The sequence below is a fragment of the Cololabis saira genome, chromosome 12 (genome assembly GCF_033807715.1).
Source record: "Cololabis saira isolate AMF1-May2022 chromosome 12, fColSai1.1, whole genome shotgun sequence".
NCBI lineage: Eukaryota > Metazoa > Chordata > Actinopteri > Beloniformes > Belonidae > Cololabis > Cololabis saira.
Window position 1 is genome coordinate 20,794,367 of NC_084598.1, and position 25,202 is coordinate 20,819,568.

A 25,202-nucleotide genomic window follows, 5' to 3' on the forward strand; every position below is an offset into this window, starting at 1 on the left:
TTCCAATTTAATAATAGTTTATTAATATAAATTCATTTTTTTAATTTGTTCAATTCTGAGGTGATTTCCTCCATAAGATGCTGTGAATTCTCCCCTCCACAGAAAATATTTGTATCATTAGCAAACAGAACAAATTGTGTACTTTTGAAACTTTGCATGTCATTTATGTCTAGAATTAAGAGTTTAGGTCCCAATACTGACCCCTGGGGGACATCACATACAGTGTCCAAGCATGATGATTGAAAGTCACCTCCAGTATTTTCACAACTTGTTGCCTGTTGTTTAAATAACTTTTCATCCAGCGTAAAACCACTCCCCTGATACCATAATGTTCCAGTTTTTTGATTAATATTTCAGGATTTATTGTGTCAAATTCTTTTTTAAGATCAATGAACCCCCCCGACTGCAAACCTCTTTTTGTCTATGGAGCTGGTGATTTCTTCTTGCCAACGATGTTAATCCATATTGGCTTTCAGAAAGCAGTATGTGTTTCTCAATAAATTTGTCCAATTTTTAAAGAAATAGTTTTTTTTGTTGCTTTGAGGAGATCTGTTCAGATTAGATTTCCGTCTCTAATTCCCTGCTTCCCTCCAGGGAGCAACATTAACACCTGCCTTGTGCCTTCATCTTCTTTGGTTGCATGTACAGCAGACACTACGTTATGAACAAGTTACTGTAAATAAAGTGACTTCAATTTGTGAGAGATCCAATTCAGTCAGTTAAGGCAGGTTGTGTTAGACTGGAGACATGATGCTATGTTCATAACTATAATACTAGAAAATTACAAGAAACAACATGACTGACTTTAATATCTGATTTTTATCAACATATGGTTAGGACAGAGCTGTGATCACACCTAAAGGCTTCTCCGAGGCCTTTCTTTCTGGAGTTTGCATGTTTTCCATTGGTTTGTGTGGGTGTCCAAGATCAGTTGCTTTTTCCCACAGTTCACAAACAAGCATGTTCGTTTGTTTTGTGGTTTTTAATTGTCTGTAGGAGTGAATGTGAACGTGTCTGTTTGTTTGCATTTTTAATCACTGTGTAGCCCCGATATGTGGTGGTCATCTGTTGGGTAAATGAAATATATTCATTCATTCTGTGGGGTTTGCCGGTGGCCTGGGTTCCGGGCTCTTCCTTGTCGGCCTCTGGTCTCGCGGGTGGCGGGGTCGCTCCCCCCCCTCCCCCACTATAGATACACTTCAGGTGGAGCTTTGTTTGGTTTATTTCACACACACACACACACACACACACACATACACACATATAGTCATTTAGTCACATGCACACACACACACACACACACACACACACACACACGCATGATCATATACATACACACACACACACATAGACATACACACTGGCTTGTTCACCTGCATGCTGGCTCTCTAGTTTTTGGGTTTAGGTAGCGGTAGCGATAGCTTGGCTCGGACTGCGATCGGATCTCAAGATTTGGGTCGATTGCTGTTCGTGTTTTGGTTGGCTCCGTGCCGGTTTCGTGCTTTGTTTGTGGTTTTTTTGTTGCAGATTTCCAGTGCTTGACGTGTGTCTCCGTGTGTTCCTGCTTCCTGGATTGGCAGCGGAAAAAAAAAAAAAGAAAAAAAAAAAAAAAAAAAAAAAAAAAAAAAGAAATATATTCATTCAAATGTAATTGGCTGAGTATCCAAATGACATTTGAAGGAATATACTCCATCTTCCCTGGAATCAGTAGCAAACTATATCGAAAAATGATGGATGAAAATAGACGCTTAATTTTAATCTTGATTCAAACAAAATAATCACATAGTTTGATTTATTTCAGTAATGGTGGTGGTTAAAATTAGTCCATTTGCTCCATCAAAAGAGACATCAGAGCTGTGTACTTGTACAAGTTATAATGTCGTAACACATGCATTATTATGGAGGACCAAAACTGACTTAATTAGAAATAAAAGCAGAAATATATATATATATATATATATATATATATATATATATATATATATATATATATATATATATATATATATATGTATATATATACATATAGTTTTTCCTTTTCCTTATACATGCATTTCTTTTTTTTATATTCCCTTGTCTCCTCTCTTTACTTTACCTTGTCTATTTCTGCCTTATTATGCAAATGAGGAGGACTGCCGTTCTTGGTGCAGCTCCTGTACTATTGGACAATAAACAGGAAGGAGCAGGATCCTTCCCAGTTTTTTTCTTCTTTAAGTTCGATTTTTTCCACCTGAATTTTTCAAGTCTTCATCTTCGAAAGAAAAATTATAAATTGTAGGTAAGTTTAAAAGAGATTTATTGTCCAGTTTTATTTTCCAATTTTTCTTTCAATTGCTAAAAATTTGGATAATATTTTGTTATTGTTTGTAATGGAATAAGAGTGTAATGAAAATGCAGCATGCAAAATGCAAACATTGAGACAATTTGCAGTACTGTATACAAAAAGTAAAAATTTGAAGCTAAACTGTCAGTAATAATCATATTTAAGTTTCTTTCTAGCATGAAGGTTTTAAACCAAGGAAAAGTGCATTGCATCCATATATAATCCCTTGTGCAGACAGAAATGACTCATAAATGCTCAAGAGACAACAGACAACACAAGGTTTAGTCAACAAACTTTTATTAATTAGTTGAGGGATACTAATGCACAGGTAATACAACAAGTCTGGGAGAAAAATTGTAACAGTTCAGACGCAAAAGAGGTGTTTATTCCTCAAATGTTAGATACTATACAACTTAATTTCAGATATGGAAATTTAAATACATCATTAGTCTCATTTTATCTTTTATCTATGTATTATAAACATTTTAGAGCTGCAACATCATCTCATAAAACTCTCAAAAGTTAAATCACAATGACTGGATCCCATTTCCTGCGTTTCAAGTAGGTAGCATACAAAACAAACCACTGTCGTCCAAATAAAACAAGTCAAATTCTTAGGGCGTCTAAGGGAGATTCCAAAGGATAAATCTGGGTTTTTGTAAATAAGATTGCTGACAGAGGGAAGACGCTTGAGCCTCATGTTTCCCCAGGTACAAAAGTCACACCACACACAGTCCAGGTAACTAGAAAGCTCCAAAAAACACTCCTATTTCAAGCCTATTTCATGTTATAAGTGCACTAAATACAGAAACAAACACACATACATATGCCTTGTCGTCCAGTATTCAATAGATAGTAATAAAGGACTCTGTGTTTGCCATCATGTACTGAAAAAAGCTAAATTTACTGTATGTGCATCATTAAAATGGATAAAATAACAGTGTATGCCAACATATGCCCACAGACAGGCCTGCAAAGTTTGTTGTGGTCTACAAATTATTTTTTTTCTCTACTTTTGTCATGTAGAATTTATAACATGTAAAAAGCATTTTCAAAACAAACAAACAAAAGAAAAGGGAGTAAAAAAAAAAAAAGAGCCATACAATTCTGAGAAGACACATCAATATCAAAATCTTAGCAAGCCAACAAAACCAGCTAAATATGGAGTATTGCTGTACTCTCTAAACATGTCGCAGTTAGCTCATACTGTGGGATAGATATGCGTTTTCCACGTCGTAGGAAGACAGATAGTAAAGGGTGTGATAAGATATAAAATACCCACTGTTAAAAGCAGTGCTAAACTATCATATTGCAACACCAAAGCTTGTCAGGTAAACACAGTCAATGTGACGTCGTTAATGAAACGAGAAATAAGCAGCTGACGAACTGATTCTGTGCTACAGCATTACACTCAACCAAAGTGTCACCATATCTGACGTCCAGTCATTACAAAGGTGCTAACTGCTTAGTACACACACGCACACACCCACACAAACACACACAAGGTCTGGACAACTCGTTTCAAACAGGTCCGTGGACCAATCAGTGCTCATCCAAATGATGCCTTTTTTCCCCCCCGACTGAACCTCGGTAGAAGATGGGACGTCTATCATGCCACTGACAGAAGCAAGTGCATAATCATCCGCACCTGAATAAACTCCATCGTCTGATTGGTAATGGAGGAATCCAGATTGAATCTTTGCGGTACGTTATAAAAATTCACGGCGTAGGAAACCGTCTGCCACACACACACACACACATACACGCACACACACACGCACACACACACACACACACACACTCACATTTCAGATTCACTGTTTCTTGAAAATGATCCGCTGACATCAGTGTTTGATTTTTGATGATGACTTTGAAGACTGATGCAAAATTCAGACAACTTGCCAGCAAGGAGAAGATGGCAGGATGGAGGAGTAGACTCTCGTGAGTTGTCTCAGGTCCTTAAGGTAGAGTGGCAAGTAAAGCACCTCACTAGAATATCGCCACATCACAATTTTATCCAAAGCTATCAGATTGCTACCTTGGTAATATACACAGTAGAATATAAAATAGATTAAAGTTCTGCCTTTTTTTCTTATTAAGCAAGCAAGTCATTACTTTATGGACATAAATCGAACATATAAATCAAACATTTATGGAGTTTTCATTAGCTCAAATTATTGTTACAACTGTGGATTCAAGTATTTATTTAAAGTACACATCAAAGTGAAAATATTCTCTCATCTTAAGTGATTAAGTAATTTTATATTTTAGAAATCTGAAGCTAAACTAACATTAGGTGCCAGAGCACACTTAAATTAGACCAGTTATGGCTTTCTGGGGTGATTCATAGTTACAGTCATGTTGGATATTTTACAGAAAGAGTTAACCATGCTGTTTTCCTCTAGCTTCCCATCAGAGTAAAATATTCCCATTCCCCTATGTCAGTGAGGTTGAATACTCCCGGAGTGCAAAAAGACGGAGGAGCGATAAGGGTCAAGGGTTAAAGTGCAAGGCGATAACTTTAAGCTTGCAGGAAATTATCCATATGCATTATTCTCTGTGAAACTTAAAATTGCAATTTTTCTGTTTAATAAACGATAATTCTCCTCAACCTCTCTATAAAAGATAGCATTTCTATTCTCTTCTCAGCTCAAGGTAAAGCAGTGGCCAATCTGAGATGGCCTTCAAAATGATCTCGTATCATTTGATTGTGCTGCAACGGTGTAACAAGTTTCACAAAAAAAACCTCTTTCTACCAAATATTTAGTTTTCCCCGATCTCTCTCAGAAGGCTTCTACTTTTTTTCTGTTTAAAATTAATTCAACAATGTCCCATTAAGTATAACTGAATCAAAATTCCAAATGATCACTATTGAGGGAATTCAACTCATCAATTTCAGTGTAAAACTGTTGAAATGATCTTTTAAGTCGTGGTTATGGCTGTCAAAGTGGATACCTTTCATCATTATGTCAAAGTAAACTTCACTGGAGGGACAGATGCGGAAAAGGTGTGGGACATGATTGACAACTGACCAGTATCTTAGCTTACATGACATTTGCTTACAGAAAACGTGAAAAGTAAAAAAAAAAAAAAAAAAAAAAGAAAAAAAAAAGTAAAAGTAATATTCAAACAACATTGTACTACAGCACACTGCAAAAATCCTGACTGCTTCTGATCCAATTTAACATGTCAGGGTTGAAAATGAGAAATGCATCATTGCTTTGAATATATAGACATATAGATACTGTTTATGTACACCATATAATATATCTGTGAAAAATGGAAAACACTAGCTATTATTAAAGGACTTCACCGTGCTAATAAAATTTCCTTTTTAAAACCTCTCAAACACAACATGAATTTCACAAAGAAATAAAAATAATCTTCATTAATGTAGAATACTACCTCTGTTAAAAAAAAGTGATCCATGTTAAGGTCTGTACTTTGATTACTACTTATAACCCTGCTGTGAGCACAGAAACTGAAACTGAGTAACTTAGAAATTGGACAAAGTGGAATGGAGAAATAAAACACTACAGTTGAGATTATTGTTTATACCAGTGCACATAAACTCCGTAGTCTCAAACCAAGATTAAAAGACTGGATTAAATCCTTTACGTCTCAATGGTTGGTTTGGCTTTCTTCTCAGTGCCAAGTCCTTGTGACGTCAGACGGGCCTTTCAGCTTCCGGTGTAACATTTCTAGTAAAGATCCTCTCTCTCCTCTCGGGCTCCAGGGTGGACGAGAGCAGAGCTACTCTAACAAAGACAGCCTCTTGGGTTTGCTGCGTCTGGTGGTGGAGGGCACAGGCTGTCTATTGTGGCATGGACTATCACTGTCTATTTGCTCAGGAATCACGCCTGAGGACTGTGCCGTGCCAGGGGGAGGCGTCCCTGTAGGGGTTGTAGAGTTTTGAGTCATCGTAAGTGCTTCAGTTTTTGTTGGAAGTGGTGTATCCATAAGGGGGCGCTCTTTCGGCTTGCGACCCCTCTTCCTACCGGTGGTGGCACCGTTCCTCACCTCACCTCTGATGCCGTCGTTCTCCAGCACTCTATTCTTGTTACTAGACGCCACTTGGCTGGCTGCTGCACGGAACCAGTTCTTGAGAAAACAGACACACACACAAAGACAAACACGCACACTGATCAACTCAGGATCTGAAGAGGACACAGCTGCAGGCATCCAACTGTCTGAATTTCCTAATATCATGCACTCTATTCATGCTTGAACATAATTCAGAGCACCTGACAGAAACTGCGGTTTCTAAAGATTAGAATTGTGCCGTGTAAAAATATTACATTGAAAATACAAGTTTACATGTTACATCATAATTAAGTGCTTTACAGACTCTGAAGAGGAAAAAAAAGTGGTACGATGTTGTGGCTGTGCTGTGATGTTCTCTACTACTGTGAGTTCAAGAGAGCTGCCGGGAAACACTAAATCTGCAGTAAGATTTAAGTGGGACTAAGCTGATAACCATCAACTGGAGTGTCGTGAGGAATTTAAATAAATCATAAATACTAAGACCAACAGATAGCGTGCATGTGAAAGTTAATCCATTATTTTTTTCAAATATGAACTCAGGTTTGGTTCTGACTTTACTGTGTTTTGTATAACAATACAACACTTTTTAGTTTCTAACAGCTGCGGTAACATGACACTCCAGCAAATGTTAACATGTCAAGACAGAGTAAAAGTACTTAATTCAAATCGCTTCATAGTTGATTTGCTTCCATCGTTTATTTGGCATATGCTGTTGATGAAAATAACAAGAGGTACTCTCAAGGAACAACAATGAGACAACCACCCAAAACAGTAATAGTTCACTGACATTATTTCCTTCCTCATCTTTTCTGACTGTTTTTCACTAGTCTGCTTTTGGCTAGGATCAGTCTCCCCACTGGTAAAATGAGGAGATACCTGGAACATTACAGACGTTACACAGGTCCACATCCTCCACCATGGGACATCAGTACATGACATTGTCAGAAGCTTTGCTGTGTCTCGCAGCACACTAGTAGGAGGACTGACGGAGAGTCCAGGAGACAGACAGTTACTCTAAGAGCTGGACAGGGTCATAGGTTAAACCATCAGCAGCAGCATGTTCAGTAGCAAGGAGAGCACTGCCACAGCCCTACATCACCTCCAGCAGGCTACTGCTGTGAATATCTGACCAAATAATCAGAAGTAGTTTTCCTGAGGGTGGCCAGAGTCCTCTAGGGGACCCTGTGCCCACTGCCTGGTACTGTGGGGCTCGTTTGGCATTTGTCATAAAACCCCACCATTGGCAGGTCTGCCACCGGCGCCCTGTGCTGTCACAGATGAACGCAAGTTCACCCTGAGCACATGCAACAGATGTGAAAGTGTCTGGAGAAGCCCGGGAGAAAGTTGCTGCCTCTGACATCGTTCAGCATGATCAGGTAGGGGGTGGGTTACTGATGGTCGGGGGGGGCAGCCCGGTCTGGGAGCAGATACTCCATCTGTCGTCTCATTAGGACCATGCCCTGACATTGTCAGACATGTATTCAAGCACACGGGGGACATAAAAACTACTGAGCACCATTTTGAGTTTCTGCAATGAAATTTGGGTAAAATGGACAAGCCTGCCGGATAATTTTTTTTCCACTTTGATTTTCGGGGTCTTTTTTAATTCAGCCATCTGTAGGTTGATAATTTTCAATTTCCATCAAAAGATGTGGCATACTTCAGTTCCTAACGCATTACCCAGCCCATATCTGTATGTCATTTTTTCCCCCTTTTGAGATTTCTCTGTTTTTACCAACTATATTTATATAATATATAATATAATTATAATATTTTTTTTCTCTTGGTCCATGTGTTGTGAAAATCTACTCATGGCAATTTTTAGACCCAGGTGCTGTTTTATTCTTCTGAAAAGCAGATCAAATGCAAAATTTAGACACAGCCAATGACTGCGAATATCTACGCAACATGACTGAATGTCATCCAAAACGGTGCTGTTTAAAGTGGCATCTGCGACTTTTCACAGAAAAGCACCAGCATTTACTTGACACCTTCATGCTGCCGTCACATGAATGGAAAGAAATCCATGTCTGAAAAGGGATTTAATGAAATCAAGGCCTGTGTTTTATGTCTATTGGTGAAGTTTCCAGCGAAGAGACTCACCTGCGAGTGCGTCTTACTAATGTGGTACTTGACGCCGCTCTCTGAGCTGAACTCCTTCTGACAGATCAAACAGGTGTACTTTCCCATTTCTCCACCTCCCTGTGAAACACAAACAGAGAAAGACAAGAAACAAATACATAACCCATCTAAAAAACATACTGGACAAGTCTGAGCTTCCGCTTCACAACAGTGATTTAGTAACAGAGTGTCCTCAGTCAGCGGTTTCCTCTGATCTGCAGCAACACAGACCGCTACAGGAGGTACTTCTGATCAACTCCATTTAAATATTTAAGTTTTCAGGTTAATTTGAACTTTCTCAAGTTTTTTCTTGTTTTTTTTTTGTTTATATACTGTTGCTTTGATTTCTATTGCATAAATACAGTGCAGGCTGGTTGCAGAGGCAATTTCTTTCTTTTTCTTATTACGGTACATATTTTATAGTTACAATGGCTCAAATATGAAACAAATGAACTTTTCAATTAATACTGACAATTTTTTTTAAGACATTCTTTTTATTTGAGTTTTCACACTAACATCATCTGAACTCAGTTTACCCCAGAGCTGATGTAGCTGTGTGCTCTCTTTTATCCATTTCTTTTTCCAACAAAGCAATTAATGTTACATCTATCAAAGAGTTGGACACATAATCTGCTGGTAGATGCAGTAGAAGAGAGGAAATGCCATAAAAAAGTGGCATATACTATTAATATCAAAATAATAATTGTTGGCATGAAAAACAGAAAATACTGATAAACATGGCATGTTATGAGTCAATAATTGTTTTTAGGTTTATCAACAAGGCCTGCAATGATAAATGTAATCAGGTTGTTGGATTTGCAGCACATGCTCGTTTGTACCTGGCTGCAGTTGATGAGGTGGGCCTTTAGTCCGGACACACTGGAGTAGACCGCTTCACAATTCTTCAACAAAGCAAAATAAACAACAAATCATCAAATTTACCCCAATTACAGTAGAATCTTCATCATTACTATAAATCTAGTGCTCACCGTCAAAGCAAAATCTAAACATTTCTTTCAAACATAGAGAATAATATTCTGGGTATGGTAAAAAGTTAAAATAGTGAAGTTTCTCACTGCATTTGTGCAGCAGATGAAGCCCTTCTCCTTGACTTGGTTCTTCCAAGACTCCAGTAGCTCTGGGCTGAAGTTGGGGAGGCCAGGACGAGTGTAGTTTAACTTCACAAAAGAGAAGATTTACATTAGCATTATTAGTAGTACCATCATTTCAATTATGTAGAAGGTTTCTCTAAGATTTGTATCACAGTGTAATCCTGTCAGGGTCTCTGCCTTCTTACAGTACCCAACACTGACTGCCTGTATGGGACATTTTGACCTGTGCTATTCTGTGTCCACGGCGATCGTCTCTACAGGATGATAAGAATGTGCATCATGTACTCAATGTAGGGCTGGGCGATTTTGGACAAAAATAAAATCCTGATTTTTTTCTCTGAAAACTCGATTTTCGATTTCGATTTCGATTTTTTTGGTAAAACTACAAAAGACAATGGAATAAATTGTTTAAAATATTTTATCTTTATTTTTAAAGAAAAATAGCAAACAAATTTCCCTATTGGGAATGAAGTGCAATTGAAAGATACTGTAAATCCTCCTTGAGTTTAGTAAAGTGACAACATTTACAATTTTCTTGACCAAACAAAGATGACTAGACGAGCTCTGTCTGTAATGCAGCCAGCTGCAAAAAAGGAACATCGATTTTCCGATTTTCCTTTTTTAACATCGATTTTGATTAATAAATCCGATTTAGATTTAAAATCGATTAATCACACAGCCCTAACTCAATGCATCCTCACCCTCTTGCTGTCAGGCACCAGGTCATCCTTGATGCGCCGCTTGGTGCCCCAGTCTTTAGCCAGTTCATCCTCTGCTATCTCCTGAAGGTGGAAAACTGCCACCTGCGCTGACCGCCGCCTCACTCTGCCACTGGGGGTCCTTTCGAAATCCTCCGCATGGCTGTCCATTTGTGCTGGCTTTTCTTTATCTTGCTGCTTCTCTTTCTTTCTGTCCAGCTCCTGCTCCTGAGGCTGGCTGAGTGATGCTCTCTCCTGCCAGTCCTTCCTCTCAGGATGGCTTTGCTCCCTCTTTCTTCCTCCTGTTGGATACTCCTCAGAGACCATCTGGAGAAGCAGCAAGACATCTTTTAAGTGGAAAATGTGAGGAACATTTGGATACATATGCTTATTAACATTGTATTTTCTCATAGCTTTCCCTGAGATAATCTTACCCTCTCCTTGCCAGTATTGTTGTTGGTGTCCGTGATGTCGTCATTGGTGGCTGTAGCTGTTATGCTCGTGTTGATAGTCGGGGAATGTTCGGTGCGTACGTGGTAGTCTCTTCCTGCCTTGGAGCGGTAATTTTTTCCACAGTGCTGGCACAGAAACACAGGCTTCTCTTCATCAGAAAACTCTCTTCCACAACGCTGCTGGTGATACTGGTAGCCCATAATACTTGAAAAGTGAGCTGAACACCCCTATACATATACGTGTGTTTGTGCGAGTGTGCACAGAAAATGTTTGTGTGGTTGTGTGGCACCAGTAAAAGAAATAAGACAGAATAAAAGCACAGATTAAGCAAGAATCTGGGAAATTGGAACAATACTGCTGCATTTGGTCAATATTTTGCATTTGATGGTGAAAAGACAGAGAAAACCAGAGGACGATGCATATTTGTCAGTGTGAAAATATGTCACAGGAGAGGCTGTTTTATGCAGCTATTTTTCTTCCTTTCTCTGCCTTTTACAGTCTAGTGTGAGTAATGGTAACACACTGTTGATGTGGTATTGGGCAACATGTCAAAAACATGCCATATAAAACAAAAAAAAGAGAGGTAAAATGAGGCAGACTCAGAAAATGGGGCCTTAGGAAAAGAAAGGAACCAAATCAAAACTGGCAGATGAGGAGAGAGATAAATGTGACGTGAAAGACAGAACTCCTGAGAAATGTGGGATTGAAGGACAAAAGGCAGAGTAGTACAGAATGAGAGACGAGAAAATGGAAAAGGACGAGAAGGAAAGAAGAAGTGCATACCTCACTGGGACACTTGATTCTTCCCATCTGTTTGAGCACTCGGCGCAGCCTTTCTCTCTCTTCATGCTCATTGGCTGTCTGGCCTTCGCTCCCTGAGGGCTACAGGGGAACAAATACACTGTCACACAATCAAGTCCCACAACGACACCTTTAAATCCCTAGTAAATAAAATAAAATGGTGTTTTCCATCTCTGGTGTTCACACTGTGCAAGACCATTAAATGATTTCATGGTGAGGCTGTTACTCAAGGCATGTTTATGACAAGTGTCACACTCGTATTTTCACTTGAATGTCAGCTGGTGTCAGACCCAGCCAAGACCAGATCAGCAGATGGTTGGGCTGCCAGGCAGCAGAGACGTGCCGGCTAGGGGAGAAAGTCGGGACATACTGAGGGATCCCAGTGCAGCAAACTCCACATGTGTGCTTGTGTATCAACACGCGGAAACACAATTGGTTTCTGTAAAGGTAAGGAGGAGATAACGGCTGCAGAACTACAATAGCGCTCGCCGCCAGGTGAGATAACGCAGAGCAGCTCAACCTGTGATCTACACCGGCAGGGGAAGAAACTATGAAACTACAGCAGCATGTATTATTGATACCTTTATCACATACTGAGAAAAAGATTTGGGTGGAGAAAATAAGCAGCACTTCCAGAGATGCAACATAAATGTCAAGCTCAGTGGATTTGTCTACCAGTATGCCGTTCCCACACTGCACTGGGGCTGCACACGCGCTGACAACTCCCTGACCTGAGAGTCAGTGGCAACTCTAACGCACACACAACATATCACAGCCAAAGTACAAAAGTGCAAACTATTTTGCTCAGAAAAGAGAAAAATTGCAAGTGACTTATTTTGATACTAATAAAATCAAAATATGAAATTATAATAATGAAAGAACAAAAAATGCCTTTTGTCTATTCAGAGACAAAACAAGCTTTTCTAGTCATATTTATTTAAATTGACTCTGCTTTAAGAAACATTGACACACACACACACACACACACACACACACACACACACACACACACACACACACACACACACACACACACACACACACACACACACACACACACACACACACACACACACACACACACACACACACACACACACTATTAACATCAGTTAACTCATAGTTACTGGGCCACTGAGAAGAGTTAAATGAGTCGTAAAATTTGTTCAATAACCCTCCACCCATTTGAAGCCAAACAAGTGTATTTTTAAAAAGACTTTTTGTTAAATTATAGAAAATATAAATGAAGCAAAAGTAGTTGAAGTAAAAGTTTACTTTTATAACATTCTCAAGCCCTCAGTTAGCTTTTTAAGCCAATTTGTCACGAAGCTAAAAAAAAAACAAAAAACTTGACTATTAAACTACCTTGAAGGTGGAAGAAAGCTTCAAGTCTAAAGCAAAACTCTTTGCTCGGTAGCAGACTGCTCAGTTCGTCATGTTATTAAAAGATTACTGTTGAAAAGAGCAGTGGAGTTTAAACTTGAAATGTTTATAGATTTACTAGAAAGGCAAATTCAAACACTGATATGACTGCAAAATAAAAGCAGGAAGATTTAGCGAAGCGCAGCGGTGATGCACTGTTCTGCTGCACACTTGAACATGTCTTTTATGGAGGAGATACCAGAAAACAATCATTCCTGCCTCTGCATTATAAAAGTGTAATTCATATCTAAACATGCAGGATGTATTTTGGAAGCAAAGCCTGAGGCCTGAAGATGATGTGTGAAAGAACACTGGTTGGAATTAAAGATATGTTTGGAGGAAAGATGAAGCAGAAAGGCCTCATAAGCACTAAGCAGTCACTTTCGGCTGTAAAAGGTTTATTGTGTAGGATTTATATACATCTAGTGGCATACAGTACATTTTACATTACAATCACTTGATTAATCAGCAATCTAAAATATAAAAGAGGTTGCAGAGTTGACGAGATGAGTGTTTACCTCATCCAGTCATGAGGGATGGGCCAAATGCCATCTTTAGATTTATGTTAAAACTAGGGGTGTCAATTTAGCGCGTTAATTGCGATTAATTAATCACAGGCATATTTAGCGTGTTATGTTTTTTAATCGCTTAATCTATTGCCTTTATTTTGAAATTTGTGTTTGGGCTTCTTGTGCTTCTTGTGCTTGATTGGTTGGGGTGGAAAACAATAGTGAGTCCAACCTTGAAGTGGACATTGATTGGCTGTCACTGTGTTTGGGCATGTTTAGCATAAACTGGTAGGATCCCATTGTAGCTGGACAGACATGGTAGCGGAGAGGGGTTAGCGGGGGTAGCGGAGAACAGAAGTGAAAATGGAGGGGCATGTGAAAGTTGTCGACCCAGTGAATGGGGGATTTACATTTCTAAAACGCCCCGGCGGCACCATTGATAAAGGTAGAGTGATATTTGCTCTTTGTGGAAAGGACTTCGCTCACCACCGAAGCAGCTCGAGTTTATCCACATAAACGCAGAGCACCCGGTCGCTAGCGCAGCCACAGCCAACGTTAGCAGCAACAATGTTTTGATCTGCCACAATAATGTAATGAATTCAAAGGAACACACCTCAAGTTAAGGGCTTTTCTCAGCAATTTTTAGGTGAGATTTAAAAAGATTAATTAGATTAATTAATTACAGATCTTAATTAATCGCAAAAAAATGTATCGCTTGACAGCACTAGTTAAAACTACACTTATAAATTCATAGTATTAATATTAAAGATTTATTTTTTTCCCCAGATTTCCCTACATGGTCTACTACACACTGGAACTTTAAGCACATTGGTGTTTGGCCATGAAGCCACTGAGCATGGTACAGTGAACACGTCATTAGTAAAGAAACGAGTGGTTCAATTAAATATAATCAATTCTTGGAAGCAAACATCGTCCCTGTCACATCGCTTTTTCAGTGGCTCAGTAGTTGGAGCAGTAAATGATCCTTCTGCAAGACACTGAACCCTGACTCGACCTTTGTGTACTCATGTCTATAGAGGAAAAAACACCTGAAACAGTATATATATATATATATATATATATATATATATATATATATATATATATATATATATATATATATATATATATACCGTATTTTCTGGACTATAAGCCGCTACTTTTTTCATAGGTTTTGAACCATGCAGCTTATACAAAGGTGCGGCTATTCTGTGGATTTTTCTTCCACCGCTCGGGGCGCTCTAACCGGAATTACAATCAAAACTAAGACAAAATAAATGCAAAGAAGAATACGCTACTTCTTCTTTAGCAGATAGAAGTAGGTAGAAGCAGATTTCAAACAGATAAATAGATAAATAAATACTGGTTATTTTCTCTTGGTTCTGTCCCGTTTTAATCAGCAAAGTTGCTGCCGTGTTAAAAGACACTGTTAGGAAAGATCTATTTAGGTACAAACATGTACATCCTTTACAGTTCAAAATCCTTCTGTACATGTAGTAAATATCTAATCTAACAACATAAATATCTGCGGCTTGCATATCTTTTTTTTTTTAAATAGAGTGGATGCGGCTTATATACAGGTGCGGCTTGTATATCTTTTTTTATTATTTTTTAAAAAATAGAGCGGGTGCGGCTTATAGTCCAGAAAATACGGTATAGATATATATATAGTCAAATCAAATCAAACTTCATTTGTTAAGCGCTTTTCTTACAAAATAAGAAATGCAACGCGAAGCGCTTTACATAAAACATACTGTATAACTCAACAATGCCCCCCCCCCCCCCCCCGCCCCGCACACAGACGGGCACACGCACACTGCGATTTTCACTGAGGATTCAGGTGAGGAAACGGCTGAGTTACTCCCGTTACATGTGCACTTTATTTGTTTGTAATTTAGTTTTTGTATCCCCCTGTTTTGGTCCCACTTAGGAGAAGGGGATATTTTTTGAGCCTTTTATTTTCCTCTATATGAGGTTAGACATAATTACAGGGAAAATGTAACTGACCAATGCACTTCTTGTACAATGTTTGTGATGCATATGGTTCATTGTCTTACATTGAGCTGCTTAAAAAAACAAGGAATCTTAAGTTAATCTTTACAAGTGTAAAGTTGGGGACTACATTGTGTTTGTATTTATGAAGGAATGTTACATTCAGGTCAAAAGCTTTTTTTGTGGAAAGTTGAATAAACATTGGCATAAAGCAGCATATTTGCCCTTTCCCATGTTGTTAAAAGTATTCAAAACATTAAAAAAAATACCTTGAGGTAATTCAGAACAGCACAACATGTGTGAATAAATATGCAATTAATATGCGATTAATCGCAGTTAATTACAGAAATCATGGATTAATTAAGATTAAAAATGTTAATCGTTGGCCAGCACTAATATATGTATACACACACACACACTTGTGTGAGTGTGAGTGCAAGTGTGAATGGCATCGTGAACCACTTTTCAGCACATAAGCATGTTTTAACAAAGGTAAAATATGTTTTTGAACCACTTAAAGCACAACAAATGTCAACCAGACCCCGAGCCAGGAGCCACTTGAAAAAAGGGGATTTATGTTTTATGACAGATAAGACAATGTGTATTACTATTACTATTGTAAAGGGGTAAATGTTCAATATAAAAGTATTTTTGGATACAGTGGAGTCATCTGTAACTTAGAAAATAAGTTTTATAATTCGCAACTTGAGCTTTCCACCACCGTAATACAGAATAAAATATCTCACTTGCAATCAAAGTCAAATTTCTAACCAAACATGGGGGAGCCGCAAATTCAAAAATAATCTGTGATTGTACGCAATATATTACCACCTCATGGCTTTTGTTTGATTTTTTCTTTTTTAACTTTTTTCTTAAAATGGACTTGAAGAGAAATAGAAATCAAACCTGAATATGATCAAATATTTTCTTTTGAATTCTATTTGAATTAGTTTGCACATTAAAAAAAAGCTAAACTTGGTATTTAAGGAAGACTTCCTAAAAACCTTTGAGTATTTGACACCCTTAATACTTTGTCCTTTGTGCATTTGGATTGGAAAACACTGGAGCATCAAACAGTTTAACTTTAAGTTCTGCTTAATGATAATCATCAATACTAAACTATCAAACATTGCTCACCCAACAAACATGCACATGCATGATGATATGCCTCATGTAAACATAAAAAAAAACACAAATACACATGGTACAAGCCACAAAGTTTCCTGCCTGTTGGCTCATTAATCTTTTATGATGCCTTTCGAAACAAACAGTGTTGAATTATTCAGCAAAGTTCATAGCAGCAGCAAAGCTCTAATACAGGAGTCACAAAAGCATCTGAATGAAAGCCTTTGCTGCCAGAGTTATGATCGCTGCAGAAACAAATGTGAGCACCAAAAAGAGAAGGAAAACAAAACTTGTGTTTCAATTAAACATCTGTTGACAGAGCACGTTTTTGGAGAACGCCCAAGCACATGACCACAAATATACAAAATATAAAGTTCATTGAAGAGGAAGGAATCTTTTTCACTCTGAGTGGATAAAAATGTCAACATGAGGCATTCACTGACAGGTCCTGTGAAACCACGAGCAACACTGTAAAGACGGATTTCCAGTTGTAGTATCCAAGACTTTTAAGTAAAAGCCTTAATGACTTCTAAATGTGTGAAGTTCTCTGTTGTGGTTTGAAGAAATTGTGTTCAGAAGATCGTGGTGACAGTGGTGAACCAACAGATAAAAAAAACACCCAGCATTTTAATACAGATTAATGCTGTGTGAGTGTGAGAGAATGCATTAGAAAGCATGTCATTCTCTGTTTGAAGCACCAAAGTAAGTATTAGAAATGAGAAGATCAGCATCATACCTTGGAATTGTGTTCAGCCATGACGTGGTAGTTGAGGCCGGCCTTGGACCTGAACTGTTTATGGCACTGCTGGCACTTCAGAGCATCCTGGAGCTGCAGAGGTTGAAGGCCGGACAGATGATCAAATTACATTTCTCTGTGAAAGAAATCTAACAAATGCTGTTGGCTTTTCCCTTTATTAGATCTAATTACTGTATATAGCAAGTTTTCATCTGTAACTTTATAGTTTGTTATTAGTGTCGCAGTTTTTCAAAATGAAGTACAAATGATGCATTAATAATCTGACGGAACCTGAAAAAGACAAGTTAACACAGTGTTTCTTGTCGTAGACTTCCCTTTCTAAAAGTAAAAGTATTGATTTTGAGACGGATGTCCTACGATGGCGAGTGACCCAGAGTTAATGTGGTATTTCTTTCATTCCTTAACGGCAGATTGTCACTTTAATAGACTCGGTCAGACCACTGGGCTGGTCTCTGAGGGCCAGACTACTGAACCAATCCACTTGGTTCGTCCACTGGAAAAACTCAATTTAATGTAGCTGAATGACCTTTTTCCATGCTTCACCCAACCTTCACTGCTACTACTACTGACCACAATCAAGTGCTATTAAAGCTTAGGTACTGGCTGATGTTTCCTCTAAAACCTTCCAATCAATATATGTACTGCAAATACTCCCAAGACTCGGTGCAATTGCATTATGTGAAAAAGTCTTGAGCCACACTTTCATTTGTTTTGCTTCAAGTGTTCTTAAGCATTTGTTCTCCACAACATTCTTTGGACACTGTATTCTTCACTCATTGTCAGTGCAGACCGTAATATTTTTCTTTTTTTTCCAACTTAATAACGGCCTAAAAATCATTCAAGAATCAAAAAAGGGCTCTTCAGGATAACAGACACTGTTACTTATAGCTTGTCACAAAGAGACAATTTGTTCCTATTCCTTTAGTTGCATCACCAAAAAAAATGCTAAGAGGTATTAGCTGAGGCTTGGCATTGAGTAGGTGGATTAAGTGAAGAATGATCCATCACTCAGATCTTTTGTCAGCTGCTTGCTCTCTGAAAATAAAATGTAAGAACAGGAGAAGTGGCTCAAGACTTTTGCACAATACTGAATCTAAGAACATTGGAGTAAGAATGAAAATTCAGTTAAAAAACTGCAGAGAACTTTACATACCTATTTCTACAAAAGGGACAACATCCGCAATATTACTGAGAAGAGAATTTAAGAGATGTAAACTCCTTAAACACACCTTTAATTCGCAGTGGCACAGAGACAACGTGTTAAATTATAGTCTTCTTAGAAAGATATACCGGTAGGCTCACTTTTAATCTGATATCTTCAGCACGTTTTAAAACTTGGGACTTTGTCATGTTTAATATGAATTTCAATTGTCTGTTGACAAACAACGTGGTCTGTTTGTGTTTAATCGTATTTGTTTGTAAAAATCAAACTACAGTATGTTAGTTGACGGAGGTTTTCAGCACTTCTATGCGCATGCATTGCTTTGCAGAACTGTGTGTTTTTAAGTTGGTGCTATGTGACAGCCCCAAAATTGTGGCAATGTTGTATCACAATGTGTTATGTCCCACAGGATGCAAACCAGAGCAGAAGAGATGTAAGATGTCCTTCCAGCTGAACTGCAATCACTACTTAGCCATGACAGTTTTTTAATAAAAACATTCATCTCTTTTCCATGATTTTTGCTGGGATGCTCCTATGGAAGCACAAGTAGTGAAGGAAAACTTGAACTGAACCGTTTGCATCCAACCCCCAGTGTTGCATAGCTGTAATTCCCACTGACCTTCTGGCAGATTTCCATGTGTTTTTTGAGGCCATGGATTGTTTTCCTGGTAACGATGGAGCAGGTTGGGCACACCACTTCGCCTCTCTCAGAAATTGCTCGCTGCCATTGAGTGTCAGAAATGGCACCTGAGTAACATATTGATGAGAAATTGTCCATCATCAGGTGATTCTTGAGAAGCACACGGACTAAACCGCTGCTCTTGAACATTACCATGCTCGTTCTGTTGTACATTACAGTCAGTCATATGGTTAAAAAAAAAAATCAGAAAAAAATTGTAATTCTTATTTTGTGATTCTTTTAGCTTTTATCGTATGGGATACAAGGATACGATACAAGTTTATTGCCAGAAAATCTGAAAACTCTCGCTACCAGTCACAACCTGACGGATCGGATCTTTCAGATTCTAAATCATTAACTCATTTATTAGTTGCAACCAGGGGTGAAAGTAGATTTTATTTGTTGCTGAAACATTTTTTGTTGTTTTTAGTCTTCCAAGGAATAAAAAAAGAGGCTTTCATATTGTAAAGTATTGAGGGTAGTTGGGTGTAGTTTCTCAGAATGCACTTGGGTTAATAAACAGCGTGTTGTCACCCTGAGTTTAACATAGCTGACTTCATCGTTCATATTCTGTAATCTGTTATTGTTATTGATGCTTACTGCTCAAAGAGGTTGTGCTAATTTTCTGTTGCTAACAGTTTACGTACCGGTGGTGACTATTTTGCACCTTGAGTGAGATTGCAGGTAGTTAGTGGGTTTCTAGAAGGTACACTATTGTGCTCAGTCAAACATGAACACAGTTAATGGGGGATTATTCAACCCACAGTCTTATAACGTAGTACCAAGACAGCAAGGGGGCCAATTCCTGTTACAAGTTATTTAACACTGTAGGGGAAATGTATGTAAAACTCGAATTGGAAACATTTTACCAATAAAGGATTACATAACACAGTCAGAGAAGCCAGAGGTAAAGGGGTACTGTACATGCATTTTAATTTCATTGAAGTAGAGACCCAGTTGCCAGGCGATGGAAAATGTTTTTCCAGGAAGGGGTTAGCTGATATTAACTAATATTCTTAGCTACTGACTTAGGGCCTGATTTACTAAAGGTTTGCGTGCGTAAAAACGTGTGCAAACTTGACATCACCCGCAAACCAATGTGCAAGCTGATCTACTAACAGCGTGCAAAGAGGACTGCGCCTCTCAAATGAGCAAAATAGCACACGCTATTCATTTAGTACTTGTGCCCTGATGAATAATCAATATGGGGCGTACCCGCCAGAAAGCGCTAAATACTGGGAGGGGAAAATGCAAATAGGTGCATTTACCACACGCAATGAGATTTACCAAGCCTGAAAGTTATTGCGGGGATTGCGATTGCGTCTGTATTTAATACGTTCGAAAGGAAGGTGCTAATCTGCCCAGCATTACGCACCGATGACTGCTGTTATTGTGGCAAGGAGGTGACATCGCCAAAATCAAAGAATACGCAGAGAGAGTCTTTATTTTGCTGCATGCTATTTTAAAAATGGTTGCACGTTTGCAAGTTTTATTAAAGGCCACTTTTTCTTTAGTTCTTCGCCTTATATCTTGCCACCTTCTTTTAACCTCATCTGCCGTTCTTTTTGTCTTACCAACTGCATTTATTCTATCGCAGATTTTCTCCCATATTGCGTTTCTTTTGGTAATGTTTAAATTTCTTTGCTGTAGTTCATGAATGTGTTTATTTGCCTCTTCCACTAATATCCCTAACTCCAACTCGTCAAATTTCATTTTGCGCTTGCGACTCTCCTGCTTTCCATCCAGACTCTCAGGGCGCAAACCGTAAGACACGCAACACCTCATTTAAATACTGCGGTTTGCACCTGTTATCAATTGCGCAAGCATTCTTAGTTGATCACCCGCAAAACACACAACAACAGCACGTGCAAACTTTTTCAGTGCACACGCAATTTAGTACTCTTTATTTAGGATCTTAGTAAATCAGGCCCTTAGTGTACTATATCTTTCCACCTGTTACCGAAAAACAGCTCTAGCTTCAGGTGTGCTGATGAGGATGAGGAGACAAACTGCAGCAAAGAAAACAACTCGTGCAGGAGCAGCAGCTACACACTAAAGGTGGATTTCAGAAAGCAGCCTCAAAGCCTGCTCGATAAAGATGCACCAAAACTAACAACACTGAGCATGAATTCCACGACTGTAGTGCTTTCTAAATAGGTTTACGTCTGTTGGTTTATCTATTATCCGACAAGGTGTTGCCGATGAGCACCGCGTACATGTTGAACATTTTTACTTTAGTGCAGAGTGCAAAAACCCCACACCAGTCCCTGCACGAGCTCAGCCTGGCTCACTGTAAGGATGCTTTTTCAGCTTGAAAAAAGAAATTAATAAGTTCCAGAGCAGAGCCCATCGCTCCCTATCTGAAACATCCTTAACCTCCTAAGACCCGGAGTACACATAAGGGGACATCGCACGTTTGGTTCTCTATGTCACATTTCTTAACAGAGGCCCAAAGCAACAAGAAAAACATTGCATGAGGTTAGGGGGTTAAGAATAGGTTGATAAAGAGTCAATAGGCTATTAAAGATTAACGTCAGCAGATGTGTTTTCTTGTTGAATCTTTTGCTGGTTTGGGAGATTCAGCTTCTCTCTTCTCACACTGGAATGACGGTCCGCTTAAAAATCTTTGGCTGGAATGAAGTTCCAGACCATTCTGGCCTGCTTTCATCCCTGCTTGCAACAGTAATTGATAATGACATAATCGCCATTTGTTGCCACATAACGTTTCTTATGTCTAATGTACATATCAAGAACAGCTTTCATGAGGAAGTTTAACATAATTCATTGCTGATAGATAAACAAAATTGGACTTTTGTTGGGCAAAACTTTGGATTTTGTAAAGAATCTACCTAAAGTTGGGTATATTAATTGATATTTTTTTTAAATAACAAGTATTAAAGCATAATGACTACGGTTTGAATCATATATAGATGGTGTAGGCGTTCACCAGAGCTTGTAGTAGACTCTTTCTTGGACGACTGACTTGAGGAAGATCTTCTATGAGGATCTTCAGTGAACCCACTCCCTTCTTGTCTCTTCACACGACCCGCCTTCAGCTTCTCCTCCACCTTAGACATACCTGCAACACATATAGACACAAAGGATCACACAAGCACACAGTCACGTCAGTAATTAATGCTCCCACTAAATGTATTCAAAGTAGAGTAAAAGAAACAGGCAGAAAGAGACAGATGTGGGGCAGAGCTGAACAAGAACAAGATAACAAAAAGGAGAGCTGAAACGTTGAATAAAAAGGAGTCGGCTGGCATGTAATATCATGAAAGTGTTTAAGCTATACTGGATCAATGGCAGGCAGACTGAGAGAGAGATCAGCATAGAGCTTGAGTCTTGCAAACTGCAGATGTAATATTTGACCTGTGATGATAAGTAGTTTACGGCCTTAAATATGAGATATGAGTCACCGAACATTTCTGCATATGAATGAGACACACGCAGGAAAAGATTGCTGAAGCTTTGTATATGCAGTGTGTACTTGATGTGTGATTCAGTTGGCCAGAAATGAAGCATCCCTGCAGTAGCCAGATTAGCACAGTCAAGTAGCAATAGCGAGTGATAACAATTATATCGCTAATTTGGAATTTCTTCTGAATAAGCACAAAAACCACTGCAATGAAACCAGCCGTAGCACTTCTGTTCTCCCCGGTTTTCCAATATTAAGTAAATCATCCCAGGATTCCTGAGGTCTGCTGTAATCAGTGCTGAATCAGCCTGCACGCATTCCCATCCCAAACATTCTCTCCTGCTTCTCGTTTTATTTAAGTAACTCTTCGACTACACAAAGTTGTTTGTTGAAAAGATAAAGAAAATAAATAAATAAACTGGTTTACTTTCAACACAAGGTGTGTACCTTTCAATCCAAATGTTCCAGATATGGAGGGCTGTTCGCCGGTGAATTTCTTGGGAGTTTTTTGCTTTCGTCCTAGCTCAAAAGAAAAACAGAGAAAGGAATGGTCATTGTATGCTTCCAGTCTAAGCATGTACTAAGAATATGAGTCCATTACAAAAGCGTTTGCTGTAATCTTACTGTGCTTCATTCGCTCTGGGTCTTCATCGGAGAAAGAAGGAGGAAGACTCCCATCGTCACTTTCACTTTCTTCTGCATCGAAAGATGTGCTTTGGGACTGTGACTGAGGCTGGACTGGCTGGGACTGATGAAGCTGCTGTGAAGGCTGGGTGTGGATGTGCTGTTTCTTCTCGCTCCTCTGGTGGGCCAGCTCTCCGTTGTGTGAGGGTGTGGACATCTCGTGGGTCTTTTTCACTTTGAAGAAGACAGGGGAGGGGGGACTGTTCTCCATGGGTCTGAATAAACCCACAGGAGCGAGGACAGGTTTGTGCCATCAGCATCATAGTATAATTATTTGTACCAGTGCGGGTGGAAATTTGAGCCACCAAATACCAGTCACCTTTTCTTGGTGTTGGACTTGACAGGAGTCTTTTGAAGCTTGGCCTGCTGTTCCCTCGATTCCTTCTTATATCTGTCTGGGTGATTCCACAGTTTGTGCTTCTCCAAGCGCACCTTCGTGGCAAACACTGCTTCACAGTAGGGACAGCCATGACTCAGCTTCTCAGCTACGGTGGCCTGAACACAGACACGACGAGAGATTATCTAGACAATATCTAATGACTGTGGGTGGTAGTAAAAGCCTTTGGTTGACTAATCATAGGGCTTTCTGAAAAAGCCCAATTGATTATCACAAAATGCTTGTGGCGGTAGAAGTATAAGCTCTCTGAAATTAATAAAAACTGCAATGGTTCTACACTGAGGGTTTCCTCCAACATGTGTCCGTGATCCACATTTATAGTCCACTATATAAAAAAGAATGCAGAGACTAATGACTCACCCCCTGGCAGCGTTGATAGTGGTACTTGACACCATAGATGCTGGGAAACTCTAACCAACAACCTGAACATGGACATTTAACCCTGGAGCGGCGCTTAAACTCTTCCTTCCATTGAACTGTCATATGGGCCTGCACGGGGTTGATGAACAGAGAGATCATACTTCATATTTTGCAAAATCATGGGTAGCTTCCAATTATGAGGGAAGGATAAAGCACGCTTCAAGGAATCCCTCATTCTGGAAAGTGAAATACTCACAGGGATGCTTCTCAATTCCTGAACTTCACCTTTAGGGCGACCTTTCCTCTTCCCGTCTGCTGGCTCGTCACAAACTGGACCTTGAAAAAAAAAAAAAACACTTAAGAGGAAATTCTTATGACAAAGTTTTCCAAAATCTGAGCATCCTTTGTTTTGACATTTAATTTAGTTCTCTTACATTTCTTGAACCGTAACAAAATACAATTCAGGTATATAACAATGCCGACTATATCCTACTTTAATATTTTTTCAACACTCCTGACTTGCTGAATATACCGTACGTTATATTGTCTCAAATTTAAAACTAACAGTGGATATAACCTTTGAAAAATTCAAAAAAATAATAAAACTACAATGGTGATATATAGTTACTGTTGTCCACACTTGATTTCCACACATGTCCAAAAGTAGGGACAATAACCCCAAGTTCTCAGTGTAAGAAAATTGATTTCTTTTCAAATTTGATACAGGATATTCACTGAAGTCGTGTAGATGGAACAATGTTGTGATAAAAACAATGTCGTCTGGCGAGGATGGCCTGTACGATATAGTCAGCAGCATGAATCATCTATTAACTAAGCTGTCCAAAAAAAGGAGAAAAAGAGCATAAGGTCTTGTAAAAATGTATTACTAAAATTATGTTCAACTGTGTAATTACAGGGGAGGTCTTTAGCCTATCGGCTAAATTAAAGCTTCCTGCTTCACAGTTTTGGTCTTTGAAAACAGTAAAACATTTACATTTTCCCCACAAACCTAAGGACATTTTTGAGCTGTTAAAAATGCCTTTGTACAGAGAGATATGTAGACTTAGATGTCCCTCATGTGCATGTCCATGTGTGTGTGACTGAAAGAGAAAGCAGTGTGGGCAAAGCCTATAAATTGCTTG

At 38.8% G+C, this 25,202-nt stretch overlaps 1 protein-coding gene across 3 annotated transcripts in view; it reads right to left on the minus strand.

Moving 5' to 3' along the window:
- Nucleotides 1–2,603: 2,603 nt before the first annotated feature.
- znf512b (zinc finger protein 512B) overlaps nt 2,604–25,202 on the minus strand; it is a 45,191-nt gene continuing 22,592 nt past the window's right edge. For all 3 annotated transcript variants that reach the window (XM_061735970.1, XM_061735973.1, XM_061735972.1), the window contains 15 exons: nt 24,317–24,396; nt 24,061–24,189; nt 23,623–23,798; nt 23,244–23,518; nt 23,067–23,138; nt 22,146–22,277; nt 19,139–19,266; nt 17,337–17,429; nt 11,535–11,633; nt 10,733–10,876; nt 10,302–10,625; nt 9,565–9,666; nt 9,328–9,390; nt 8,471–8,569; nt 2,604–6,424 (listed from right to left, as the gene is read on the minus strand). In XM_061735970.1, coding sequence (XP_061591954.1) covers nt 6,077–6,424; nt 8,471–8,569; nt 9,328–9,390; nt 9,565–9,666; nt 10,302–10,625; nt 10,733–10,876; nt 11,535–11,633; nt 17,337–17,429; nt 19,139–19,266; nt 22,146–22,277; nt 23,067–23,138; nt 23,244–23,518; nt 23,623–23,798; nt 24,061–24,189; nt 24,317–24,396 — 2,264 coding nt within the window. In that variant the 3' untranslated portion in view covers nt 2,604–6,076. The remainder of the gene's footprint in view (nt 6,425–8,470; nt 8,570–9,327; nt 9,391–9,564; nt 9,667–10,301; nt 10,626–10,732; nt 10,877–11,534; nt 11,634–17,336; nt 17,430–19,138; nt 19,267–22,145; nt 22,278–23,066; nt 23,139–23,243; nt 23,519–23,622; nt 23,799–24,060; nt 24,190–24,316; nt 24,397–25,202) is intronic.